This window comes from Podarcis erhardii, assembly GCF_964252035.2.
Source record: "Podarcis erhardii genome assembly, chromosome: 5".
Classification (NCBI taxonomy): domain Eukaryota; kingdom Metazoa; phylum Chordata; class Lepidosauria; order Squamata; family Lacertidae; genus Podarcis; species Podarcis erhardii.
In genome coordinates this window covers 60975860-60997830 of record NC_138509.1, presented here as the reverse complement: position 1 = coordinate 60997830, position 21971 = coordinate 60975860, and the positions used below count along the sequence as shown (strand labels likewise).

The window sequence follows — 21971 nt, the reverse complement described above, 5'->3', positions numbered from 1 at the left end:
TCACCCGAAGATCTCAGGCAGTTCACAAGATAAACAAATGTGATTTGCTGTTCATTTCATGGCAAGTTACTCTCATGGCCCACTTGTCACATGCTTGATACAAACCAGAGGTACCAGCTTCTGATGGAGAATGAGGGGCCAACATCAAAGGACCTGGGGGCACAGAGGAACATGTCAGCAGCATGTCTTCCATGGCCAGCAGCTCCTTACCCTCTGTGGCAGGAGGAGGAGGAGAAGGAGGAGCTGGCTATTGAAGCTGCACTGTGCTCAGCTCCACACTTGGCCCCCTCCAAAAAATATCACAGGGGGACCAAAAGGGCTCAGCTTCTAGAAAGTGGCCCCCCTGATACAAACTCAGATATCAATATTTGCACAAAATGGGTGCATAACTGATCCAGCATAACCGGTCTTGTGAGAAAGTCTGAGGACTCATGGCTTGATCTAACTCTGAAAACACCCCCCCCCCCGATTTTCTCTGATGTGCAATGGCTGGACAGCATTACTGCAGTTCTCTCTTTTTTTGCTTCCCAGATGACTCCACAATTCTGGCCTTTAAGAAGGGGGATTTGCTGATTTTAGCCAAGGACAGAGGACTAGAAAAAAGCCAAGGCAGGATGCATGCCCGTGGCAGAAGACTGGAAGGAAGCCAAGGCTGGATCTATGCTCAGAATGAGCGAACTGGTAAATCTGGGCTTGTGTCACAAGATGCAATCTACGTCATCCCCACCGTTACGAAACCTTCTAGTCAATTACTGGTAAGGATACCCAGGATAAATGGCTTCCATCCCCTCTCTGCTCACATCATCAGCATATTTTTAAAGCACATATTCCGCTTTCAAAAAGAGTCCTGGGAACTGTAGGTTGCTAAGGGTGCTGGGAATTGTAGTTCTGTAAACTACAGTTTGCAGGATTCTTCAGGGGAGCCATGTGCATTAAATGTATGGCATGGATATGACCTCTATTAAGGTAACATGCTGAAACCCACAAAAAAATCCGTAGAGAGTGTTTCAGACGAATGGAAGAAAATAGCAGTACTGAACAAGGGCTTGCTGGAGCCTTGGGGAAATTGTCAAAGCTAACTCTGATCCTGTTTTAGAGCTTGAGTAGAAATCAGGCTTCCTCTTGAATTCCTAAATCTTTAGCAGAGCATGCTCAGAATTTTCACATGCTTATTAAAACTAAAACTGAGACCAGAACATTGGAAGTTATTCCTCCATAAAGGAGAACTTTTGATCTGTTGTGGACTGTAATTATTATTGAAGTAATTTAAATTGCATTTTTAACATCGTTCTCTGTTTTGAGTACAGTATTTGTTTCAATTAGCAGTTTCATGCAAGTTTCAAGTACATCGAAGCAGCAACAGTAGTTCCAGTTATACATTGACTTGATTTCTGGATTTGACATTGTGCTCTCTTGGGGCCTCTTCTAATGCAATGCTTGTCCCTGTGGGAATTCTTTTGGAACTATTCCCCTCATTAAGGGAAATGTTGGCAGCCCTGGTAATCCTTCCTTGCTCTGAAGAAGTGTCTGTAAGCAGACCTGGCAGGAAATGAGTATCCTGCCCACAAATCTTTCCTGAAGCATCAGCACGGGTGGTCGGTGTCTGACATCTTGGCAAGGAGCCTGTAGCCTTCAAGGGGCTGTGTCTTTTCAGAGCCTGCTGATGATGTCGCCTGAACAACGGAGGTTGGCGTCACTGAATTCTCGCACAGAGGAGCATGAGGAAGAAGAAGCAAAAGTGAAGCCATATACTCTGGAAGAATTCTCCTACGAGCACTTCAGGTATATCTATTCCTGTGCCTTGCAGCTTCCTATTCAGTTTCTCCCAGAGCCTCTTACTTCCTGAAAGTCATGCTGCTTTTTCAACCAACAGTTGCATGTTATTGCGCTTAAACCTGTTTTAGTTATTGCATTCCACTCCATCTTCCATGTGATGGAAATGACTCTTGTGGTGACTCCTCTTGCTGTTCCTTATCTGCAGTGAAGCAGAGGACACAGTGAAGGTCAACCACTCCTCTGCTGATGGGCACTGAGATACTGTTCCAGCCAGGATTTTCCCCATATTCAAATGCAAATCAGAGTTGGCACCAATCTTCATTTGGCAACATAGAAAAAAGGGGCCTAATCTTCAGAAGTGTAAGAGAAACAGTGGAAACCTCCTCCCCTTGGGTCTAGTTAGCTCCTGCAAGGGTCATAATTTGGCCTGTGATGCTGTTTCTCTATGCCCCCCTTAAGCCATATGTGTCATCAGGTGTGGCTGCATAGGAACATTCATGAGCTCAACATGCACTCCCAACTGTTCCAAGGCAAGCAGAGGTCACTCTTAATACTCTTCAGTTGATTGGTGCCAATAGGAAGCGCTGCTGGGATCAACTGCACTAGGGAGTTGCCTATCAGGAACTCCCTTGTTCAGCAGATGGCGCTGTCAAGAGTGTGGGGGGGGGCCCTGGCCCATTGGCCGGGTCCAGTCCCCCACCTCTGTGCTAGAGGGTGACCTGTTAAGTACTGGTAAATGTTAGCAGGTGCAGGGAATTTTAGGTTGGCTCCATGCCAGGCAGGGTACAGCCATAATCCTAGCTTTTTCGCAGGTGTATTACCCCTGCTTACTGGGAGGGGGAGAAGCAAAATTGTGGTGCAAGTGCATTGCTTTGAACCTGCCAGCAATTGAGTGGCTTCATTCTGCACAAGCTGCAATTTCCAAACAGTCTTAAAAGGCAGCCCCATGTACTGCACTACAGCAATCCAAGCTTGAGCTTACCAGAGCAAAGAATACTGCAGCCAGGTTATACCTGTCCAGATAGATTTTCTCTGTTACATTTTTTATCCTATCCCAAGCAAATGTTAAGTCCAAATGGCAGTGCTTTGAGAAAATGTTCTTTTGTTTTCCCAGAGTTCCTGAAAAGGAGTCCATCAGCAAGGCGGTCTTACACAAGTCCCGTGGGCGGACTCACCTATGGGCTCACTCTAGGGAACCGCTAAAACAGCCTTTGCTGAAGAAGGTGTGCACCAACTCTGACCTCTGGGACTTTGCTTGCCAGTCCTTCATTGATATCCTTTATGCTGGTGATAGGGTTGCATACCACCCCAATTTCCAAGTGGTGCCATATTCCAGGGTTCATGCTTCCTTTGGAAATGAGGCACAGCAGAGACTGTGGTGTCCTTATGATAAATGGTTCATACTATATACAATCTGAGCCTATGATGGAGGGGTTCATAGCATTCACACCCCCAAAAGAGAAGTCACAGAAGGCAGTGCTAATTGGTAAGGTGACCTGTTAATTGCTTTTGCTAGGCAGCACAGCCTAATTGTCACCGGAGGTCTCAGTCACTAGGAGTTCTCTGAAAAAGGAGAGGTGCTTGAAATTGCACATCATCTCTGCAAACTTTTCCTTACCTCTTTGCTCACCTATCATGAGATACATGGGAGACTACCCCTCAAAGCAGGAGAGGTCCCCTGTGGAGCTCACTGACCAGATATTTGTAGTGGCAATTCAGGAGGAAGTTCTGCGCGATGAGATCTACTGTCAGATCATGAAGCAGCTGACAGAGAACACCAACAGGTACCAAGGGCCAGACCTTTCCAACCATCTCTTACAGGACAGTTCTTTTTTATATCAATGTACCGTATTTCTTGGTCATTGTCAGAAAAAGAACTTACTGAGCTTTTAGCACTTCAGGGGTATCTGGCTGCCAGAATCTCCAAATCCAGCAGTGGAAGCCATTTCCACCCCTATGGTAACAATGGAGGGGGTGGGTCACAAAGAAGCCAGCTTGGATGGATAGTTTCCTAAGTCTCAAGAACTGTTGGGTTAAGTAAATAAAATATATTAACGTTTCTAAGTAATTATTATTATTTCCCTCAAAACTACAGGTACAGCCTGAACAGTGGTTGGCAATTACTCTGGCTCTGCACAGGCCTTTTCCCTCCTAGTAAATCCCTGCTGAGTCACGCTCAGAAATTTATGGAGACTCGTCTGAAAGAGAACCTGGCTGTGGACTGCAGGCGTAGGATGCAAAGGGTGATGAGGTACAGAGGCTTTATCAATCCTTTGAGAAGGTTTTGTGTCCTCTGTCCCTAAGGTAACAGCAGAGTCCCACCTTGTACAAGGTGGCAGGAAATGTAAAACATATACAGTAAAGCATCTGCAACATGTAAGCTAATGTGCAAAAGAAATTGAAAGGGACTAACCTTCCTTCCATGCCAGGAGAGATTGATAGCATGACAGATGTGGGCATAATGCAGGTGTGCTCAAGACATACACACATTTCTCCTTTCTGCAGAACTCACAGGCAGCTCCCTCTGAATAGCAGGTGATGCCGGAGGGCTCTTGCTTTAGTGGGGTTCATTTTAGATTCAAAATAATTACATTTAAGGAATGAGAGCCCTGTGGTTTCTATGACGGTTTGGTTCCTCAGCTGAAGCCTCATCACAAATCCTATATTTGAAGCAACAGGTGCCTCAGAGCCCTGTGCCTGTCTTAGGGTGCAGTCCTTAGTAGGAGGAGGAACTTGGGGTAAGAGAGGAGCCATCTATGAGCACAAAAATTCATGTCAGGGTAGCTGTTACTCTTCCATCAGAAGCCTCTGTTTCCTGCTCTCTTAATAGCTGTTTAGTGGCTTAACTTGAGGAATGGCCCTGGCTCAGTAGCAGAGCTCTTGTTTTGCATGTAAAGGTCTCCAGATTCTCCAGCATCTCCAGGTAGAGCTGGGAAAAATTCTCTGCCTGAAACCTTGGAGAGCCATTGCCAGTCAGGGTAGACAGGATTGAACAAGGTGGACCAATTTTCAGACTTGGCATAAGGCTGAGTTGCAATAGACGGATGGCAGCTGCCCATGAGCAAATCCCCACCTCTGAGATTTCTACCTGCATTGCTATTTTCCAGGAGTGGCTGTCGGAAGTGGGCCCCACACAGCGTGGAAGTGGAGGCGATCCAGAAGAATATCACAAAGATTTCCCACAAGGTTTACTTTCCAAATGATACAGAGCAGGTGAGGCCAACTCTGCGATCTACCCGTATCTGTTAAATATATTGGAAGGTTGTTCTTTGTATTGTACAGTTAAAGGTAAAGGTAAAGGGGCCCCTGACCATTAGGTAAAGTCGTGACTGACTCTGGGGTTGCGGCGCTCATCTTGCTTTATTGGCCAAGGGAGCCGGTGTACAGCTTCTGGGTCATGTGGCCAGCATGACTAAGCCACTTCTGGCGAACCAGAGCAGCGCACGGAAATGTCGTTTACCTTCCTGCCAGAGCGGTACCTAGTTATCTACTTGCACTTTGACGTGCTTTCAAACTGCTAGGTGGGCAGGAGCAGGGACCGAGCAACGGGAGCTCACCCTGTCACGGGGATTCGAACCACCAACCTTCTGATCGGCAAGTCCTAGGCTCTCTGGTTTAACCCACAGCGCCACCTGCGTCCCATATTGTACAGTTACATACAATCTAATAGACTTGATACTGCAGAAAAAGGGGACATGGAAGGCAGGGGAATGAATACAGTAAGCCCGCACCTTGCATGGGGGTTACATTTTGGGGAATCACACCTAAAGCTAAAATCGCATTATCATCAAAACCCATTTGGGTCAATGGTGGGAGGGTTGCCAAGGTTATTTTTCCTGGAACCCGGCCCCTTTTTCACCCTTGTCAGGTGCATAAAGCTGAATATGCTCAAGCTAAATGAGTATAGGTTGTGGGCTTACTGTTCGTATTAGCAAATTCAGGTACCATTCCTTAATAATGTTTCATAACTGGCATGGCCACTCATTCAGGCATCTGTCTGAACACATGGGCTGCTCACTGGCGGAAGAAGAGAAGTGCAGGGTGAGCGCATCGCCCCTGGCAGCACGATCCTGGTGGGGTGTCATCACAGCTGCCCCCCCGCCTGCGCTGAGCGCCATGCCCCCACAGGCGGCGTGCCACGCCCCCACAATGCGCACCAGCCCTGCCCCCGCCTGCTCTCTGCCCCCCCCCCCGGTGCCGGAGCATGAAGCTCCGCCACTGGGGCTGCTTATATTAATATATATGCTTAAATCAGGATTGATGGGTTATTTTTAATGTGAGCTGTCTATGTTGCTTTTCTTTTTCTTATATTTGCAAGATTTAAAAATATGTATTTAAACAAAATGCTATGGACACAAAAGGAGACAATAAACGCTAATAACAATAATGTCAGGATTGTTGACAACAGTGGCTAACCAGATGCCCTTGAGAAGATCTCAGAAACTGGGTTTCAGTGACAGCCAGTTCCTCAAGTTTGCCTTCAGCATCCAGTGGACATAGAGAGAGGTGTTGCCTCTCAGCATGGACTTGCATGTTTTCCTTCACTGGGTTCTAGTGCAGCTTGGAGCCAAGGAGGCAGATGCCCGCTCTTAGCGGTTTGTGTGCATCATGCAAGTTGTCCTCCGTTCCCTTTCCTTCCAGTCTACTCACTTTGGTCCCTCCACTGTTATGTTCCAGGCATTTGTGGTAGGGACAAACACAAAAGTACGGACTCTGTGTGAGACTATCGCCAGCCAGATGGAACTGAGTTCCTGGGAAGGATTCAGCCTCTTTGTCAAGACTGCAGACAAGGTAATTGGCAGAGAGGGCAGCCATATAAAGCGAGTGTCTTTGATGGGCCCTTTTGGTCACATAGCCACTGTGAGCTCTGTGTGCTAATAATGCATGCTTCAACTTGTTTTTCTGGGTTAAAGAATAATGCTTTTTTTGCTTAATTTCTTTCCTTCATACGGGAAACCTGCAACTTATGCAGGGTTTACATTCCAGGAATCGCACCTAAAGCCAAAATTGTGTATACTCAAAAACACATTCACTGGCAGGTGGGATTGCCAAAGTCATTTCCCCCAGAACCCTGCCCTTTCAGGAGTGGACTTTGGCAAACCTGCATTATGGCACACTTTGCAAGGCCAAAATTTGGCACCCCCAAATGGATCTTCTCAATTTTGCACACCCTTGGCTTGGCGCCTTGTGCATTGGAACCACCCTCATAGTCCTAAATCTGATGCTGCCCCTTTCCACCCCCTTTTTATTTATCACACAAAGCTGAATGCACACAAGTTAAATGTTTGTAAGTTGCGGGGTTACTGTACCTGTTTAATAAGACCCATGGTGTAACACATGCCAGCATCATTTGTGTTTAATTCCATAAGCTACTGCAGTTACTGCAACGGGAACTATGGGATTGAACTGATTCTTTGTGCAAACTCCCCTCTCATTCATCTTTTCTTTCTTAGGTGATCAGCCAGAATGAAGCAGATTACTTCTTTGACTCTTTGAGACAGGTGACTGATTGGACGCGGAAGAACAGGCCGAGCAGAGAGGGTATGGAAATGGGTGGATGGCTTCTTGGGTGTTTGTTTACCAGGGACAGCTCTGGTATTAGGAAACAGGAAGAGTTCAGGAAGCAACCCATTTTATTGCCATAATTAATCATTGCTCTCTGGTGTGTGTTCTGTGTCTACACCTGGTGGCATGAATTAGCTGGCTCAGCTTGACAAAAAGGCTCATTTAAAAATAGTGGAATGAGTCCAGACACTAAATAACTGAATAATTTTCATTTGCCACATTAGTTGGTGGATCTGGCAACTGCTTGTCCCACTTTGAAATTTGTTCATTGCCAGATAAGATATCATAAGCCCCCACATCCTCAAAGGAGACAGCACAATTCCATTTCCTGAACAAACCTAAAACTCTTAGTGTGTTTGCCGACAACCTTGAGCATTGCTATTCAGTTTAAATCTTTCAGGTAAAGCAGGACTTGCTCAATGTATTAATGTATCCCTCAGATGCTTATCCATCCTCTTTTTTAAAACGTTTGAGGATCACAATTCTACAACTTCCCTAAGCACATTGGGTGGAATTTGGCATTGTGCTCTTCAATCATTCCATCTGTGCAAACATTGCAGCTTCAGGGAAGACTGTACTGCACACGGTGACCTCTTTTAAAGTGGCAGTTGTCACTGTGAAGGATGGAAACATTTTGCCCCCAGTTCAGAGACTGATAAAAGGAGGGGGGGATTTTTGTGGGAACAAACTGTTCTGGAAAAGTACACTCCATTTCAGCTAAATCTTGTTGCTCATCAGCATAACCCTATTGTACCTTCATACTTTATACTGACTGCTTCTTATCTGAAGCAGGAGAAGAAAATGCTCTTCTTTTTTAAAAGCCAATTATTTTCACAATTTCTCCTTAGTCTTTCACTTAAGGCTAAATTTTGAGTCCATGTTGTCTTCGTTTGTTGTATATGCCAACTTCTAAATTTGCTTATATGCCAACTTCTAAATTTGGATTCAGTTTCATTGTTGGGTGGGCTAATATTTTTGGCACCTGGCTTTCTTGAGAGTAATGTGAAGCATAAAAAAATACTTATGCATAATCAGGCTATATAAATGAGTGTTACGAGATTTCTTCCCCATTTAAATGTAAATAACACTGTTTTCCTAGTGGCTCCCACCACTGTGAATTACCAGGTGTATTTCATGAGAAAGTTATGGTTGAATGTGACTCCTGGGAAGGACTTGAAGGCTGACTGCATCTTTCATTATCATCAGGTAATTAACAGGGTTGATATTTATAGCATGCCACTGACAGTAACGATAACAATAATGATGAGAGGTCTACAAATCATGGCCAGTTTTGATAGTAAAGTCCTAGTTTCTACTAGCCAACTGTGAAGTCCTGTCCCACCACAACACACAAGCGGCAGAGGCCCTGCAGGCAGCATGCCTATGGGTGCCCCACCTGCCCCACCACCGCCATCAGCAGAATCATATCCATTTGGGGAGAGCTTGCAGAGCACTCAAAATTTCACACTATCTGGGGGGGAGGGAGATTTCACCCAAAATCAATCCAATCTTTCCCCAAATCAGCACTGATGGTGGTGATGGTTCTCTACCAGCGGCAGATGCAGCAGGGCAAAGCAGCAACTTCAGGGGCTGCAGGTGGAAGGAATCAAGCTCTATGGGTGGTATTCAACTAAGTTTTATTCAGAGTAGACCCATTGAAATGAAGACCTATTTTAGTAATGATCATTAATTTCCAGTTTCTAGTTGAATTCCACCCCAATGTATGTTTGATCTGGTTTCTCTGCTTGCTTAATTGATTAGCATAGATAAGATGCCTAAGGAAGAATTCTCCTAAAGATGCTTCCTTTGTCTCTCCACCTTTTGAAATTGAGCTTAACTGTCCCAAACAATAGTAAAACTTCAAAGGTTCTTTATCACTTCATTAACTTTCCAGAGCAGGGAGGGCTGCACGATTACCTTGGCAAGTGGTTTTGTTGAAGGCAATTCATCATACTAAAAGGTAAAGGAACTGATGGGTTACTTGGTTTGAAGGAGGTAGATCTTTTGGAATACACAGGTGAGATTAATCTTGGAGATATCTGGGATTCTCCTGTAATCATTTCCCTCTTGTTGCTGGATAGGAATGGCTGCAAGTCCAATGCCCAGAGCAGATAGAATGTACTAAGGACTGTCCTTGCAGAACCCACTGTGGTTTCTCTGAGTCATACAGATTTCTGGAGAATTGATATGAGATGAAGATTCACACAATTTGTGGACAGTGGTTATTTACAATTCCTGGAAAATGTCTCATCATCAAACCAGTAAATGTTATAAAGCACTGAGTGTGGTCTCTTGGGCCCAGGTTTAAAATTTAGATGTTTTAATGCTTTCCCTCACTCTAAGTTCCTTGCTTTAATTTTACAGGGACAAATACAGTGCCTACCCTGAAACCAAAAGCAAAGCACAATCACTCATTCTCTCTCAAGCACGCACGCGCACACACACATTGCAGAGAGTAGGGTTAACAGATCAATGTGTCTTCAATTGTATCTTTCAGGAGCAACCAAAGTATCTACGCGGATATCACAAGTGCTCAAAAGAGGATGCCATCCAATTAGCTGGGCTGATTTTCAAGGTTAACTATAACAATGATCGGATGCAATTTGCAGCAATTCCCAAAATATTGAAGGAACTAGTGCCTGAGAACATGATCCGAACAGCATCTCCAGAGGAGTGGAAACGGGTAAGAAGAATCATTTGATTGTTGCTTCTTGAACAGTGGGCTGGGGCCCATCAGTGGGCCTGCCCTCTGCCTCCATTTGCCACTGACTGTGTTCCTGCACTGCCATTTTGTTTTTGGTGGCCTCAGTAACTTTTTCAAGTAGGCCCTGAGGGTTGAAGGTTTGAGAACTCTAGAGTGTCATAAATTTATATTTGTCCTGGCTTTTGTTTGGGTTGGAACCACCCTGTGGCTACTGATCATGCCTCAATAGTACCCCCTCCCAGTTTATGAGCAAATAAAACCAATTTTGCTGTCCACAAAGCTTCCTACTGATGGCAGTCCTTTCAGAGACCCTCTGAAGTCACCACAGTTGCTAAAACTCTTTAAAAATGGCAGGCATCATGCTGTACTTACTTTATTTGGATTTTTAACTCACTCAAACCTGAAGACCCAAAGGATGGGTGTTTTCTATCATTCTAAACCAAGGGTGGAGAGCTGCTTCAGTAAATAAATTTATGTAACAAGGAGCATTAGATAAGTTTTGCATTCTTCATACCTGGGAGCAATTACTTGAGACTCATTACTGTGAGAGAAAGATGCCCCTCCGTTTTGACCCGTGTGTATTTTTGTGCAGAATATTACTTCTGCCGCCAGCAAACATGAACAGAAGACTGTGGACGAGGCCAAGATTGCCTTCTTGAAGTACATACATCGTTGGCCAACATTTGGCTCAGCCTTCTTCGAAGTGAAGGTGAGTTTCAAAGGTGCTGTTTTTATGTGTGCCTCCATTTGGAAAGCTGCTTTCTGCAGAGTAGAAGCTTCTTCTATTGTCCTGCTTCTTTTAAGCTCTTGAGGGCCCATTCCTGTGATGTGGCGTCCTCTGCATTGATGCCACCTCCGTTCTGAAGAAAAGCCACTTTGGGAGTGGGGTGAAATTGGAGGAGGAGATGAAGCTTAACCATTTCTCCCTTAGCTGGTTCCCAGTTCCAAATAGCTCCCATGTGTCTGAAGCCAAATATGGGAGGAGTAAGGCACTGAGTGTTTGTAAGGACATTCATTATTTGCAGCGTGCGGTATTCCCATGACACACACACACTTGATTTTCTTATTGTTACATACATTTTGACTGATAATTCTTTAGATTCTTGTGCAAATAAGAGGACACTGACAGCTGGTGATTTAAAATAGTTCAACAGCTATCACTCATTTTTTCTTCTTCTTTACTAGCAAACCTCGGAGCCAAATATCCCTGACATTGTATTGATTGCTATCAACAAACAAGGTGTCTCTCTAATACATATGAAGTCTAAGGTAAGAGTCATATTTTGATACTTGACAGCATACCTACCCATTGGAAAAGGTACACACACACTGAGCTATGCCATAAGTTTCATTCAAAAAACCGTTTAAGGTAAAGGCATAGGGAGATGTGATGAGAGCTGTGGATTCCAGCAGGAAATGTACTTTTCTTCAACAGAAGCAGAACTGTACATTGGCCAACAGAATTTAGTTTTCCGCCTCAGACATTTATCTAGTATTCCCTTAAGTATTAAGGGAAATAAAAACAATTTTATGAAGAAGGGATAAACATGAGACCTGCACACCCAGGAAGGAGAAACTCAGGTGGTATCTTCTTGGAAGGATCCTTCAGGCAACATTGCCAGACAGCAGATAAACAGAAGCTTGGCTTCTATTCTATGGTCAGAAGTGCTATTTAAGATCAATAGGGATTGGCGCAGAAGATAATCTGATGAGGCATCAGCACAGAACTGCTTCCTGGAAAACCAGATGTGCCACATGTCTCTTTTTGTAGAGAAATACCTGAGTTGTTCGTTCTAATAAAACTTACATGTAGCATTTATTTTGATTTTAAATTGCAGGAGATCTTGACAGTTTACCCTTTCACTAAAATCTCCAACTGGAGCAGTGGCAGCACATATTTCCACATGACCATAGGGAACCTGGTACGAGGGAGCCGGATCCTTTGTGAGACTTCCCTGGTAAGAAAAGCTTATGATTTCAGATTTGCTCAAGACCATCCACTAAGGAAGGAAGGACCTGGTAATTACTGGTTAACCCTTTTTCTCCTTCCTCTAATGGCGCACTGAGTAAATGTCACCAAGAGCTATTTCAAATATTTACACATTGCTCCACTTTTCTCAAACCTGAGTAATAGTTCTGCCTTGGGTAGTTGGGGGAAAATCCTGAAACAGATGAAGTCTCTTCTTGCCTTAGATATTTGTGTCCTATTATTTTGAGACGACAGGGTGTGTGTGTGTTAAACAGCAGAAAGATGTACCGTATTTTTCGCTCTATAGGATGCACTTTTCCTCCTCCAAAAATGAAGGGGAAATGTGTGTGCAACCTATGGAATGAATGCAGGGGGGAGGCAGGCAGGAAAAGCCCTGAAAGCTGCACACAAGCTCCACGTGGCTCTTGCAGGCTTTTTCTCAGGAGGGAGAAGGGACTGATGCAGCCAGTCAGTCTCTTCTCTCTCCTCGTAGAAAAGCCCACAGGAGCCGCACGCTCTTTAAAGGGTGTGCGGCTCCTGTGGGCTTTTGCAGGAGGTGGGGGTATTGCCATAGCCATGCGCAGCCTCTCCCTGCTGGAGAGGTTGCGCGGGGCTAAAGAAGCCATAGCCCCGTTCTGCCTCTCCCGGCTGGAAAGGTTGCATGCGGCTATGGCAGAAGCCAAGACAGAGAGCGGGATGCATCCTGCTCGCTGTCTTGGCTTCTTTCTTCTTTGGGGGGGGGGCGGGACTGCAGCCCCACGAAGCTGCGGGAAGGGTGCTTGCCTTTCTGCTGCTCCCTGACCTGCTCTTTGGGGCTGGCGGTGGGCTTCCCCCCACCAGCCCCCAAGAGCAGGTCGAAAGGAACCCAAAGCCTCTGGAGCGCAGCGGGAACTCCCACAGCACTCTGGAGGCTTCGGGTTGCCTTCACTGAAGCCTGGAGAGCGCAAGCGAGGTCGGTGCGCACTGACCCCTCTCGCTCTCCAGGCTTCCAAGGTAGTCGCCTGAAGGTGACTGAACACACCTTGAATGGCATCTTGTTTTAGAGGGGGAGAACAGGGGGGGGGGAATCTCCCCCTCTCTGCGCAGTGCCTCCTGCCGCTTCGCTGAAAGGGTGCTGGGTAGAGAGGGGGAGATTTTTTTTCCTTGTTCTCCCCCATAAAACAAGGTGCGTCCTACAGAGTGAAACATACGGTAATTGCAACGGGCTTGGATTGTGGAGGAAACAGAACTGGCTTGTATTATGTGCATATTTGTGGTTTTGGGAACTCAGGCACATGCCATATTACTACAAAAGGTATATGGGGTAGAAGATTCAATTCCTGTGGAGTCAAAGCTCCCACAGCTGTGCCATAGTGTCAACCTTCTAAATCAAAAGGGAAAACGCATACACAGAGAAATGTTTTGTGTTTTAAATTAAAATGCCTCAAACTACTTTGACAGATAGACAGTTTTTTGAAAAAGATGTATATATCAGCAACCATTATTAACTTTTAATTTATTTTTAAAGTGGCTTTCTTTGTCTCATGATCAACCAGGACATTCTGATAGATAAATTTCCATCCTTATGACTACTTGTGCAGTCACCAAATTAGTTGTGAAGGGCATCATTTACCTCACCCTTGAAATGCCCAATTAATGTTTTATAACCAGTTTAGAACCCATCTCCTGTGACTTATGATATTTTATGTTGCTTTTCCACAAACCACCAGATTCCAATTTTATCAGAGGAAAACATAAGTTTTTTGTACACTGCTTAGCAGTGTTAATATCTTAAGCCAACAGTATTTGCAGGAGTAGCAACACAATGCTGCTTATCTTAACTGGCTGGTCTACTATTGTGAAACATTCCACGACTGCTAAAGGATCTCATGTCTGTCTTGCTCTTTCCAGGGTAGGTCATTAAATGTCTTTTATTTTTCCTTCAGGGATATAAAATGGATGACCTGTTGACCTCATATGTGAACTTGTTATTGAACGCTGCAAACAAACAGAAGGATTCGCATCTCCCTGCCTAAGGATGTGCAGAGACCATCATTCACAGGCTGTGCCAAACTGAAAATATGTCAAATATTGGAAGGAATTCATTTTTAGCTTTACATTTGTTAGCGCATTCTCTAGTTTTACCTCTTCTTGACCCTAGGGGAGTGAACCAAAAGCTGCTGTTGTAGCAAAAACGTATTTGTTTATAAACTAACTACAGCTTAAAACATTTTATGACTCATTGATTTCAACAAGGCTAGCTGTCATTCCCCCTGCTTTTCTGGAAGTATATCCTGTACTAGATTATGCCATCTTTTCCTATTGAGCAGGGACAGGAATGCCAGGCATCAGCACAAACCTGCAGCACACATGGCAAAAGGTGGCTGTTACCTTTTAAGTCGTGGAGAAGTACTACAAATGAATGGAAGCAGCATCTTCATGATGTGAAGAGTCGGTCTACTCCGTGACTGTTGCCTTAGCTTAAGAAACATGCTTCTGCTGTCTGCTAGGATGCATGTGTAGGATTGTGTTCTGTCAGTTTCAGCAGTGAAGCTGCCTTTAGTGTCCTCACATTTTCAGCAGATGAGGAAAGACTACTGTTGGCTTCCCCCTGTCATTTGCCAAAGTAGTCACAATAGTTAGTCTTGAACAAAGACTTAGGAGAAGGTGCACAGTTTTGCAATGAAGGTTTTTTCCTGCTTGGGTATTGGGTGATTAGAGCTTCAGTAACTTTGTGCAGCTAAATGAGTGCCACACCTTTCAGAGTACTTGACCTTTGAAAAAGAACATCCATACATAAGACTAAAAGAACATCCATACATTCCATGCACAGCATCCATTGCTGGCAGGGAATGCTTTCCTGGGGTCAAGATTGTACTGTATTTTTGAATTCTTCGTGTAAATTCAATTTGAAGTTTTTGATTTAAAATATTTTGGGTGTCTGCTTTCTGTTAATGGTAACAGCCAAATTGTTTCCACTTTCTAAAGAGAATTGCAAAGGAATAGGAGTGATATTGTCAACTTTCTTATAGAAATGTATATCTAAGAATAAATCAAACTCTTGAACAGCTTACTTCAGTCCTCTGTTGTCAAAATGCTTAAGGCTACAGCTTGGGTCAAAGAATCCTTCCTGCACAACAGCTGTAATTCCAGTGAAATACATTAAGCAGTAAAATCATCATTCTGCTTTAGTTAAAGGAAATGACCAGCTTCTGTATTCTTGAGAGCTACTCTTTCTCCACACAGTGGCCTGGGGCTGGAACTATATTTTGTCACAGAAACTGATTACAGTGGTGCCCCGCAAGACGAATGCCTCGCAAGACGGAAAACCCACTAGACGAAAGGGTTTTCCATTTTGGAGGCGCTTCGCTAAACGAATTTCTGTATGGGGTTGCTTCGCAAGACGAAAAAATCTTGTGACTTCCCGCGGGTTTTTTTCCGCCCTTTTCCTAAGCGCTAAGCCACTTAACAGCTGATCCGCTGATAAGCCGCCTCTCAGCTGATCGCTAAAAGCCGCTAGACCACTAATAGTGCTAATCCACTAAGCTGTCAATGGGCTTGCTTCGCAAGACAAAAAAACCGCTAGACGAAGAGAATCGCGGAACGATTCTTTTCGTCTTGCGAGGCACCACTGTATTCACAAGTAACTGGACACCACAATAAAGCTGGAATCCTCTAACAATAAGGGTCTCACAGCTATGGGGCATTACATTAGAAGTAAATATGTGCATTTGCACATTGCAGAAGAAAGATGCAACATTACACTCTGGAATATATAATATAACGTAAAGCATTTCTTTCATTTCCTTACTAGTGAAAGCTGGCAGGCATTTAACCATATTGTGCTGAATATTTGGTAAATACATCAGGACCAAACAAATGGTCCAGTAACTACAGTAGAACACCTGTTGGCCAGAGCAGGTTACAATGCTATACCTTTACTATTACATTACTTAGACGTCTTAATGACATTTCAATAACATTTGCACATTTTTGCAAGAACTTACTGCAGCAAGTTCTTGCACCAAATAAAAGCAATCCAAGATGTGCAGTTTTAAAATAATTTTTACTGTGAAGAGTTAAAAGATCTATAGCAGTGAGTTGTCATTTCAAGAGTATATGGTAAAATGGAGGAATACACTATTTTAATCATCAGGATGTACCCTTTTGCTAGTGAAATTACAAGATCCTGGAGCAAAATACTGGCAGGAAACTACGTAGGTCTTATAAAAGTGTGATGCCATGCATTATTGTATGAATGGGATCTTATACAAAATGAATCATTTTTAGTAGCAAGTGATATAAAATATGTTAATACAAAAACTATATCATTATAACAATATATTTTAAGCAGTTAAATCTACATTCAGTGCAATTACTGGAAGGATAATATACGTAATATGAATTAAATTGCTATTTACCTATAATTTTGGCACTTTCAGATTGCCTTGATGGAGCAAAAGTCGCTTGTCATAGACTGGTCAATAAAGCTGTAACAAACTGTAATACTTGTTTATAGTTAAGATGTAAAATGTGCTTTCAACAGTTGCAAAAAAGCAACTCCACCCTTACTCCCCCCCCCCCATTACTTATTTTAATAAGAAATATACACATTTGATAACACCATTGCACAACAGCATCTCTGCGTAAATGCTTGGCCTTTACATGGCATTTTTCATGCTTGCTCACAGCCCTGGTTCCCCTGATGAGCTGCTTCTGTGCCATTTTTAAACAAGGCAGCTTCTTCCTTCATTCACCAAGTGAGTGGCAATGAGAAACCACATTGTGAACAATATGTCTTCATGGAATCAGTCTGATTAGACTCTGTGGTGACAACAGTGAGAGCAAATGAGACTGTAGTGCCCTCCCACTGAAGATTCAATCGAGCTAGAGTCACACAAGAACTCATATTGGACTTACACATTCCAGTACACACCCAAATACACATTCCAGCAGACAACACTCACTGCTGGATGCTCATTGCATTGCACATCCAGCCAATACTTTCTTTTTCATAGTACTTCATTGTAGAAGTTCAATCTTGCTCGCCACCTCAACACGTACACCATTTTAACCCAAAGATGGGGTCCTTTTTCAAGGGGCACAAAATATTTACAAACTCAGGCTTCTGGTTTGGTTCAGCTCTGCTAATCACTCTTACTAGGCTGCCCTGAAACAGCCATTTACTTACCCCAATAAAAGTAAATTATTTCCCGGCCAATCAATTTTGTTTCTTTTTCAACGGACAGATTATGTATTTGGAAGATGAACATTGTGACAAACAATTGATACTTCATATTAGATAACTCTGGAGATTTGTACCACAGTGATTACTTTCCTGAAGGTCTCCTAAGATTAATTTGAGCTACGGCATTTCAAATATCTCTCCCTAATCCATCTTTAACAGGACATTTCCATTCATCACAAATTTCATGTTTTAATGTATTTGCCTTACATTTCATTTTGAAAGGATAGCACTGATTTCTTACACTGTTAAAGCTGGCCTGAAAACCTATCTGATATGGCACCCAGTCTTGGCATATTTGTATTAGGAAGAATAGTATAATAAAATCTGTTTTTCTATGGAGCACTACATTAAAATGGTTAAAGCAGATCCATATCACTTGCTGGATCAGGAATCCGTATCATCAATCTATATTGCTTTACTTACTTTCAAAGATGAATCTCCACTAGTCACATATATGCAATTTTAAGGCATAACCAGCATTGTTCTAAGGCATAAGAATTGTGTTCTCTAGGTACAGGAGTGCCAGCTTGGCCCTTCAACCATGGATACTTGGGGTCGTGGGTGCCATGCAGCATGCATGGCCCTGGCCCTAAAATTTGTGTGTGTCCAGCCCCTTCATGGGGAATTTTGTGGGTGCTCTGGCAGCCAGAGCCCCAGGGAATTGGCACCTATGTCTAGGCATGTTGCAGAGGAAGATTCTGCATGAATTGTGTTTTGACTTCTTGACAGTAGAACCTGTGCTTTGTTCCTACAGCAGTGCAGTCTGCCATAGCAATCACTGCCTTAGTAAGAATGGGAACCACAATGTTCTCAACACAACTTCTCCACTCACAAGGGATATCGCTTTCATTTCACTGTTGTGGGCAAACCACATAGAATCAAAGTTCTGTGTTTAACTCCATTTAAATATGACAGCATGTATACATGTGTCCCATTTTAAATGGAGCACATAGAGGGCTCTGTATGAGACTGACAACCAATTCAGTGAGAGTCCAAATTCAGGAGTACTTATCCTAGAGACCTGAATAAAAATTATGTCCTACATTGTGAAACATGTTTCTCTATATTTGTGCTTGGAGGATAGTCTCAAATCAAGAGATAGGCAATCCTCTTGTGCTATTAGTTGTGACAATACAAACTAAGTGCTAGTAAGTAAGTAGCAGATAAATAATGGTATTTAGGGACTAGTTTGGGAGAAGAGGATAGAAAAACCAGTCCTTTCCCATCAGTAGAAGCAATACATGATTCTTAACTTACATTGTTATAGCAGGAAATAAGTAAGATTTATGCTTTTCTATATTAAACAGTCTTGTTCTGTGCTAGTGTTTATCTTCCTATTAAAGGTAAAGGTACCCCTGCCCGTACGGGCCAGTCTTGACAGACTCTAGGGTTGTGCGCTCATCTCACTCTATAGGCTGGGAGCCAGCGCTGTCCACAGACACTTCCGGGTCACGTGGCCAGCGTGACAAGCTGCATCTGGCAAGCCAGCGCAGCACACGGAACGCCGTTTACCTTCCCACTGGTAAGCGGTCCCTATTTATCTACTTGCACCCGGGGTTGCTTTCGAACTGCTAGGTTGGCAGGCGCTGGGACCGAGCAACGGGAGCACACCCCGCCGCGGGGATTCGAACCGCCGACCATGCGATCGGCAAGTCCTAGGCGCTGAGGTTTTACCCACAGCGCCACCCGCGTCCCATCTTCCTATTACAGGAAAGCAAATACTATGGTGTAATTTGAGGAGAACTTAGGTTGAAATGACAAAATTATGGAGAAACACAGGGCTCCCAAACCCACATGGTCTGGTACTGCTAATGATAGGGTGGGAAGGAGCACACAGTGAAGAACTGGCAGGTGGAGGACTGCTTCATACTTCCACTGTCTGCCACTTTCCCCATACCCAGCAACCTCTCCCTCCCTGCACCATACCATCCCTCTCCTCTGGCACATACCCTGAGCTCCAAGACTGGAAATGACAGAAAAGTGGCTGGGAGAAAAGGATTAAGCACACACAGCTGTTTTCAGATGCATGCTAGAATATGTATTTTGCTGAGGTAATAAATAGTTCCAGCTTCAGAGAGAGACCATTAAGAGGATTGCTTTACAACTAACACTGAAATGAATGTACATTGTAGGAAGACTACGTTTGGGTTAAGACTCCAGGGATTTACTTACACTTTGTCACAACAGACAAAAGAAGAGTGTTCGCTAATATGGAGAAGGAGAGGCCTAAACCAGGCTTCCTCAACCTCGGCCCTACAGATGTTTTGAGACTACAGTTCCCATCATTCCTGACCACTGGTCCTGTTAGTTAGGGATCATGGGAGTTGTAGGCCAAAAAAATATCTGGAGGGCTGAGGCTGAGGAAGCCTAGTCTAAACGCTCAGAAATCTCAAAAATGCAGGCACCAAGAACAGTCTCTTTCAAAAATGATAGGCTTACAGTTCAGCCACTTTGGTCCATCCAGATTCTATATTATGGAATCCTGGCCTATGCAGCTTAGCTACTACAGCAGGAAAGGTCAGCCAGCTAATAAAAACAATGCAGGCTTATACTAAATAATGTCAAACTATTAAAATGAGTTAACTAACAATTGCAAGGAAAATTATTACTTGGTTTTGATTAGTCCATTGCAATTTAAGAGAATGTTCAAGAGGCATGTTAAATGAAAAAAAGCGTTTTTGTGCTGTTTTTGGAAGAAAAGGGTTAAGTAGTCTTTTTCTACCCAACCTTCCTGTGTTCCCACTTGCAGTGTGGCCAGGCTAAGAGAGAGAGAGAAGGGGGAAGAAGACAGAAGAATTCAAGTAAGTGTGTAACATGAGCCTGAATCTCAAAACAAAATGGGCAAATAGTGAGAGAACACGATACACAACTTATACAAAAGGAAAAATCATAGTGCATTATTGCATATTGCCACCATTCTCTTCTGGAGGACAGCCTCTGCACACACTATACCTGAGCAGAATAAACATTCAGAGTGCAAGATATAACTGGTGAGCTTTTGTTTGTCTTGAGTCCTTGAAACCATTTTCAAAAGTTCCTTTTGTGATCAGTAGCTGAGGCAGATTGTAGCTGGTGAGGGTGCACACAGTCAGCAGAGGGTACAGACCTGTTTAAGCAGAGTTTAAGTCCAGAGCTTTTGGGTGAGTTTTCTTGGAGGCCAACTCAGACAGCTTCTTCAGCCTCTTCTTCAGCTCCAAAGGGAATTTCTCATAGCACTTCTTGCACACTGGCTTCATGTCAAATTCCACAAACTTATTCCTTTCAAAGAAATACAGAAGGATTTAATTTTCAGTTAGGAAGTCATGTGAGGCTTAACATCTAAGTGAGTAAGGTAGGTGGTATACATTCCTTTCATTTTTTAAAAAAAAAACTTGCCAATATAAAATCTGTTCCAAATGAATGAGTTAGAACTATGCAAGCAGAAGATCTCATGTCCAGTGTTCAGCATCTCAGGTTTAAAAGGGTAAAACAAAGAAATATATTTGCCAGTGAGGCTGGGGAGCCACTGCCTGCCAGGTACTGGATGCAGACTGCTTCCCTTCTCCATTTCTGTTCTCTGTCTGAGATACAAAGGATCCCAATCAGAGCTTTCTCTGAAGAAAGAAAGAAAACATGACTGCTCCGGAAGAAGGCTAGGATCAAAATGTGTGGACTTTTCATGATTTCTGAAAGGGTATCGGCTTGACGCTTGCTTCTTTCTCTTGCATTTTTCACATCTTTTAATAAAATGAATATGTCTCATAAACTCAGTGCTTGAAATTCCAGGTAAGTGTGCTCAATTGTGACTAGATCTTCTTACATACTTGCTCCAGCCTGCTACTTCAAGCAGCAGGCTTGGGGCGGGGGGAAAGGCACTTCTTCTAAAACAAAATTTGCTGGTGGAGCAAGCTCCGGCCTGTCATGTCAATCAACAAACTGGGAAATCAAAATACAAGCAGATTGGGTAGTGAGCAAGTGCCATGGCCAGCCAATCGACACAATGGAATAAAGCCTATCTTGATAGAAGATTTGCTTACAGGTATGCATACAGTGACCCTACTGGCAGGCTTAAGTGACTATCTGAAAGCAAATCTCATGAATGAGCCCTGCACCTTGCAAGTTGACATAACATGTCCCCTCCTTGAAAGTAATTATGGCACTGTTCCCATCAGACATTAGTTGCAAATGTAACAGGACTAGCATAGGAACACTGCAAGATAAGGAGTGGCAGTCTGGACTATCTGGTCCCAAAAAGAAATGTCAAACTACTTGCTGGTGATGGAATACTTGTTTGAGTGTATACTTGTATACATATTTTCTCAGTGATTTCAAGGAGTGTCTCCTAAGATTTACATGCTTCTCTTGCCAAACTTGAGCCAGTTACTCTGACCATAATGTAACACTGCCAGGCTGCAGGAACTCCCTGAGTCATGTTACCTTCCCCCACCAGAATAGCCTTTGCTTGCCACTTACTTCAGTGTGAGTTTGATGTTGCAGGTGGAACAAGCGAAGCAGTTCACACACCAAGCCTTGTTGAGAGCAGAGACCACTAGTGGAAAATATCAAACAAGGGTGGGTTATCAAACTGCAGAACTGTACCAAATTGAGCAAGGACAGATGTGGGGGGAAATCAATCACTGAGGCCTTGTCCGTGCAGGGCTGCAACAGCTGCATTGACAAACAGGCTTAAACTTACCATCCCCCTCAATCACATGGCTGCAGTTATAGCAGACATCTCCAAAGAGCTGTGC

The 21971-nt window shown here is 43.7% G+C and overlaps 2 protein-coding genes and 1 long non-coding RNA gene across 7 annotated transcripts in view; 2 read left to right on the top strand and 1 right to left on the bottom strand.

Moving 5' to 3' along the window:
* The window catches only part of MYO7B (myosin VIIB), a 59427-nt gene extending 44642 nt beyond the window's left edge, over nucleotides 1-14785 (top strand). For all 4 annotated transcript variants that reach the window (XM_081864044.1, XM_081864046.1, XM_081864045.1 and 1 more), the window contains 14 exons: nucleotides 532-755; nucleotides 1655-1782; nucleotides 2891-3048; nucleotides 3407-3560; nucleotides 3872-4027; nucleotides 4884-4989; nucleotides 6454-6567; nucleotides 7230-7317; nucleotides 8441-8547; nucleotides 9839-10024; nucleotides 10638-10754; nucleotides 11231-11314; nucleotides 11884-12003; nucleotides 13940-14785. In XM_081864044.1, the coding sequence (XP_081720170.1) occupies nucleotides 532-755; nucleotides 1655-1782; nucleotides 2891-3048; nucleotides 3407-3560; nucleotides 3872-4027; nucleotides 4884-4989; nucleotides 6454-6567; nucleotides 7230-7317; nucleotides 8441-8547; nucleotides 9839-10024; nucleotides 10638-10754; nucleotides 11231-11314; nucleotides 11884-12003; nucleotides 13940-14029 (1832 nt within the window). In that variant the 3' untranslated portion in view covers nucleotides 14030-14785. The remainder of the gene's footprint in view (nucleotides 1-531; nucleotides 756-1654; nucleotides 1783-2890; nucleotides 3049-3406; nucleotides 3561-3871; nucleotides 4028-4883; nucleotides 4990-6453; nucleotides 6568-7229; nucleotides 7318-8440; nucleotides 8548-9838; nucleotides 10025-10637; nucleotides 10755-11230; nucleotides 11315-11883; nucleotides 12004-13939) is intronic.
* A 1265-nt stretch (nucleotides 14786-16050) lies between these two features.
* Nucleotides 16051-19430, top strand: LOC309343019. Its single transcript, XR_014157074.1, has 2 exons — nucleotides 16051-18584; nucleotides 18952-19430. It is a non-coding gene; the product is annotated as an uncharacterized lncRNA (long non-coding RNA).
* LIMS2 (LIM zinc finger domain containing 2) overlaps nucleotides 18937-21971 on the bottom strand; it is a 32034-nt gene continuing 28999 nt past the window's right edge. For both annotated transcript variants that reach the window (XM_081864079.1, XM_081864078.1), the window contains exons 8-10: nucleotides 21917-21965; nucleotides 21694-21769; nucleotides 18937-20499 (exon numbers count right to left, since the gene is read on the bottom strand). In XM_081864079.1, coding sequence (XP_081720205.1) covers nucleotides 20352-20499; nucleotides 21694-21769; nucleotides 21917-21965 — 273 coding nt within the window. In that variant the 3' untranslated portion in view covers nucleotides 18937-20351. The remainder of the gene's footprint in view (nucleotides 20500-21693; nucleotides 21770-21916; nucleotides 21966-21971) is intronic.